At 42.2% G+C, this 6,000-nt stretch overlaps 1 protein-coding gene across 2 annotated transcripts in view; it reads right to left on the bottom strand.

Annotated features, from left to right (window-relative positions):
* Positions 1 to 399: 399 nt before the first annotated feature.
* Positions 400 to 6,000, bottom strand: part of LOC306882821 (tight junction-associated protein 1-like) — a 93,333-nt gene continuing 87,732 nt past the window's right edge. For both annotated transcript variants that reach the window (XM_079437741.1, XM_079437742.1), the window contains one exon: positions 400 to 3,293. In XM_079437741.1, coding sequence (XP_079293867.1) covers positions 1,860 to 3,293 — 1,434 coding nt within the window. In that variant the 3' untranslated portion in view covers positions 400 to 1,859. The remainder of the gene's footprint in view (positions 3,294 to 6,000) is intronic.

Below are 6,000 nucleotides of genomic sequence, written 5' to 3'. Positions count from 1 at the left end.
AAATGTTAAAATGCTATTTGAACAAGGCTTGAAATGAAACGACTGAAATTTAGGACGCACAGAAAAAAACAACAACTTGTAGAAAGTATCTGCTGGACAGATTAATCATCCATAATCATGAGAAATCAAGATTTAACACGCAAAAATACACACAGAAAAACACACCAAATGATGGCGGGATGCACAGTCCCCTTAAAATACATACAGCATTAGCATCGGCTAAAGAATAATGACGAACCAATGAAAACAGATGCTACATAAAGATGATTGCATTCGTTAACATGGCTTTTCTTGAAATCAGGGTTTAAAAAGAACAAACAAACAAAAATCATCTAAATAATGTGTTCTTGTTTCAGGCAGAAATTTCAGCTTTTTAGTTTCATTTTTTTTTTTTTTTTTGAAGTCAGTAATGTCATCCTAACAGAGAGAAAGCTTTGCTAGGTTTTTGTGGTGTTTTTACACAGTACTATATGCATAGTTTTGAAATATTAATATGCCCTCTGAGAGGCAATTTGTGCCGTCAGCAGCAAGGGGTCACATTAATACATCTCTGAATTGGAGGACATTAAATACCAATGACACATTTTAACGTTTCAGCCTTACTTGTAGACTTTTTTTCTCTCTCTTAAATACTGACCTTTGAAAAAAAATAAAAAATAGGTTAAATAATTAAAAAGCCAAACAGCACTGTTTGGGTTGAATTTCTATTGTTTTACTGTGTAACAACTAATGTGTAAAAGGGATTGTATACCTTCTCGTTTCATGACAGGATTCAGTAACCTGTGCATTTATACACATTTCTGCAAGTGCTTAACTGCTTTGAGGGAAGTAATGGGACACTTTAGACCAGCAAAAGACAAATAAATACACAAAACTCTATATATTTACTTAAAATCATAATCGGTTTTACATACCATTAGTCAAACAAAACAGATGAGAATGAAAATCAGGAAGTGTACTTGATCATTAAAACATATACCAAATACATCGAAATCAAATTCAAATGATTAAAATACAAAAGATGTCTTTAGGTTGGGTGTTGAAATACAGTGGTAGATCAATGAAGAGAGGTAACTGAAAACTGGAAGTGAAGGATCCTCTCAATCTATGATGACTAAAAGCAGGCTAAAGGAACAAGATATTCTTTTAAAGGGTGATGGAGAGCCCCCTCTGTCAGAGCAAGGGTTAGGCACTGAAAATTGACAAGAGAGTCCATAGATTACATTTAATCTGCTTCAGCCAGCAGAATGCCTGACACAGTGGTATCTGTGATGCTGTGGCCATTTGGTGCCATCCCAATCTCCCGTAACAAAGGACTTGCACTGGGATACTGGATAGATATCATTATCTGGGTAGAAAGCTCTCACCCGAGGGCAAAAGCAAATGCCAAAACACCCATTATGTGAGATGTTCCATGTCTGTACAGTGCCACAGGGGTCCTTCCTAACATCGCCTTTCTCTTGCAGAAGTGCAATTGTATGGCTACGTCCTGCTGTTGCCCACTCAATCATGTCACGTCAAAAAGAATCAAGTCTTGGACTGGTGAAAATCACCTTAATTCAGATTATGACATTCTTGTGCGATCCCTTAAGCACCATCCACTCAAAGCCGGACTGACTGAAGAACTTCACCACAGATGCCATCAATACCATAGGTTCCACAGATAAAAGAGCTCCAAGCCTCAGAGAGAGGACAGAAGAGTTACAATGATGCCTCAGCAACAGCAGCATGATCAGGGATAACTACAGCAATGCTAATCCGATCCCTTCCACTTGCCGTATGCTGCTATGCCTAGTGATTGCTAGTAAGACGAAGAGCACTCGAGGTCATAAAAGAAGAGAAGGATAAGCCTGGAAGTCTCAGTCCAGCAAGTTTCCATGCTCTTGAGCTCTGGTAAGGCTGTCTTTGCGGTGCAAGTGATGAACCCCCATTCTCTTGGGGCTCTTCAGAGGTCGTGAGGAGCCAGTCCGAGGGGGCTTGTCTGCATAATCCTCAAGGACAGCTAGGACTCTTGAGCCAATGACAGGAAACTCCTGGGGCAGGATATCTCGCTCCTCAGCTGAACTTCCTGCAGAGCCAGCATCTTCAGCAAACTCTTGACGCTTAGCAGAGGCCGGACTGCTTTCAATGGTGACCATGGTGTCACCACTAGCACCATCATTGTCAAGTGGATCAAGGGCCATCAGTAGGTGTTCACCCTCTTCCTGGGAAAAGTCACCACCGTATTGAGTCTTTTTTGCCCGGAGGTCTGCCATGCTGCTAGTGTCTGTATCCAAACTGGACTCTCTACTTGCTGTCCAGCTCTGGGCTGAGGATCCCTCCTCGCCATCAGAGTAAGCACCTCTCTGAGACCCTACTCCTGATTTTCCATTGTGACTTTGGAGATCTTTCACCGTCTCACTGCTGAAGGACGTGCGGTTGACAAGGGAGCCTTCTGTGGATGGTGCCATTTTTTCTACAAACATGCGCTGCCAGTTGGCCAGTAGGTCCTCCTCTGAGCTACCAGAGCTTGCAAAGGCGCTCGGGGGCTGAGGGGGGCTGCTAAAGGGACTTGAATGACTGGAGAGTGTGTCCGTAGCATCCATCTGCGGAGGTGTGCACTGGTGAGAAGCATGCCCTCCACCAGAAGATGAGGAAGTTCCAGACCGCCAACCCCCATCAGACACAGCAGGGCTATTGGGCACGGTGCGCTGGCGCTCGGCTGCCTCCTCTTCGTTCTGCACAAGACTAAGAGAAATGGCCTGACGAGTAGCGTAGGTGCAATTGGGCAATGGACTGTTCTTGGGAATCTTGACTTTGTCATCGGAGGAGAACTCGATCACTTTGCGACCAGGGTACAGCGGGTTTGGTGGTGGTGGTGCTGGGTAAGGATTCAACTTCTCAAAAGAAGGGGCTGCCCCATCTTCTCCTGTTGCACCATCCAGGCTGCCCTGGCTTCGACACATGCCGTTTACATGCTGCGGATCAGAACCAGCTCCCGCAGGAGACCTGGCATGAACAGGACCCCCGTTTTCACACCCTCCACTGTCGTCTTGGGGTCCTGTCATGTCCACGTGTACGAACACATCTTCAGCCACTGGCCGACCTGCACTGCTGCTAGACTGGGCTGAGTTGAGCACCAGGGGCTCCGGCTTCTCGAGAACACGAGCGATCACTGAAGTGGGCACTACGTCTGCAGGAGTCAGGCTTAGAGTGTCAGGATCCTGGGCTTGAGCTCCCTGAGAGCCCTGAGTCTTTTTAGGCAAGCTATTCTTCATGTGCTTGTTCACCATGTCTTGTAGCTCATATGGCAACTGCAAAACATTAGAGAAAATAAACACACAAACAAAGGTGACAAGGGTTTACTTTCCTGCAGCAGAGCTCATTTTAGAAATTGGTTTTCAGTGTTTAAAAAAAACTATTATGGATAGAAATATTCTCAAAAATGACAGGTTATCCATCAACCCGATAAAACCTTGGATAATGAGAACTTTATTGTAACCACCTGCAGGCATTCAAATCGCCTTATTTTGAAAAGATAATCAGAGTTTATTCAGTTTCTAGTGATAAGACTTTTTAAGAACCAGCCTTAAAATATGAATGCATAATTCTTACATGGAACACAAACTGGGAAAAACACTAATGTTTGCACTGTCTTTCTCATGCAATAGGCACATCTGTCAAGCTCCAAAAAGGACAAGACAGTACTATAAAATAGTCCATACAAGTTTCTTGGATATGAATAGGATATTTGATGAAGCCTATCTACCATACTGCCCCCAATGAAGGTTATCTCAGTCATGATCAAGAAAAGCAGAAAGTAGGGTTTTTTCATTTAACACCATAGAATATATGCCCGGCCTAGAAGAATAAAGAGTAAGCAGCTCACCTCAAATTAGATTATTACTGAAGAGGGGTGAGACAGACAGAACGAGAGAGAGAGAGAGACTAAAAGAAAAAAAGGCAGGTGATGCCTTTATTTCATTCTGTAGTGTGGCACGATTTAACGAAGCCAGGCCACATCATTGATTTGTGGAAAAAAGGCAGGGAAAATCAGTGATCACACAGCCCTGCTCAGCTTTATGTTGTAACGATCCTGTGGGGCAGCAATTACCCACAAAGCCCTTATTTCCTCTGAGCGTGGGGCATGGGAGAATTGATCTGTCCAGACCACACTTCCAAGCATGACCCCCTCATGGCCTTCTAGCTCAGAAATCTACATGACACTGCCTAAATTAATTGTCCCAGAGGGCATTAGTATCCCATGACCACTGCACCATCACATGCTAGTGTAGGAAGTCAGATGTTACAAAAAGTGCTACAATACTCCAATCACTACGGTACGCAAAACAAGACTTCTTTCTCCCACAGAAAATGAGTACAGCTCAGATATCTTTACGGACCGTTCAGTGACCATCTGATACATAAATGCACTAGCACGTAAACAATACTATACATCCTTGATAACCTGTTTTGTTCTTTCAGTGTTATATCCAATTTCATTCTTACTTGCCCCTGATCAACACATAAAATAAATGGAATTGTGGTTGGTAAAGTATACTTAAGTTTTGATGCGAACACTTAGCGTACACATGCAGCCAAACACATCAGCATTCAAAGTAGACTCCATGTGTACACAACCGCCTGACAAATGCGCACTATAAAGTTAAATCTTTGTCCAGTGTCTGAGTTATTTCTCTCCAGATGTTACAACTGATAAAAAGGTCTTAATTTGGAGTTGAGAATCTCTCTTAACCAACTCGCACAAGGACGAGTTTGTTGTTTCTTCGGTCTCTTCCATTTCTTTTTTAGATCGTGAAACAAAGACCTGGGCTTGTGTTGCCACCTAGTGGGCCAAATAATTCAAAGTGTGCATGTGTGACCGCTGTTTAAAAATTGGGTGATGAAATGATGATGAAATTTACATCACATGCACTGTACGCATACCCTTGCAAACACACAAAAACTGAAGTATACTTAAGGTTTCAATCAGATACACGGCTCTTGGCCAGAATAATCTTCAGTATGGACTTGACTTCATCCTGCAAATCAAAAGTCTGGCTATGAGCTCATCCTCATAAATGGTACCAAACACATACAAAATTGCAATAGCACTTGTGTAACCATTTAGTGGTACCAGCAGCATCTTTAGCTAGTGGCATGCTAGTCGTCATCTTTCTAAGCTACCCTTACAAAGACAAGTTACAATTCTACTCATTTTTGCAGTGACCTACACTTAACCATCAAAGACTGCATGCCAATTACTGTGCACAATTTCCATCTTTAGCTAAATATAGAGAGTTGCCTCTACATGAGAGCCACTATAATAACTCTCAGATTCCCAGCACTGGACTGAAGCATAATGGCTCTCAAGTTCTCAAAGCACTTCTAAAACTGTGATAGAATACACAAGTGGCCTGTTTGATGCATAAGCACTTCCAGTGCAGATCAGTTTGACATTCATTTGGAGAATTTGGAAAATGATGCTTCACAAGTGGATGCTTTACAACAGTGGCTTTATGTTAGCAGTAAGAGGATGAAAACAGGTAATGGCTTTGGCTCAGTCGAGCCTTAAAATAAGCAAAGAAACAGCCTGTGGTCTCTGCTTACAGAGTAATGAATTACAGAGTTCACGAGAGCAGGGCAAGAGGATAATCTGGACAGTGAATCAAATATCTTCTAAAAATACCAAGGTTCCAGTGAACTCACTCCATCACTATAGCTCTCCTAGACAGATTATAATTCTAGAGATTAGTCACTGCTGTCAATTCAATAAATTAAAAAAAGGATGAAGAAAGATCCTTTGTGAATTAATTACTGCACCCACACTCTCTCCCTCAGCCAATACAGCAAGTAGATTTAATGCCATCTTTCTCTGCATAACTTAAACGTTTGGACAAACATAACTGAATTTCTCATGATCTTCAAAACATGGGGTCCTGCTAAAATATTTGAATTAGTTTAGAAAAGACAAATACAGTGCCTATGAATTAATGTCTTTACAAAACTAAAATTGTTATA

This window comes from Barbus barbus, assembly GCF_936440315.1.
Source record: "Barbus barbus genome assembly, chromosome: 16".
Taxonomy (NCBI): domain Eukaryota; kingdom Metazoa; phylum Chordata; class Actinopteri; order Cypriniformes; family Cyprinidae; genus Barbus; species Barbus barbus.
This window is presented reverse-complemented; position numbering and strand designations above follow the sequence as displayed.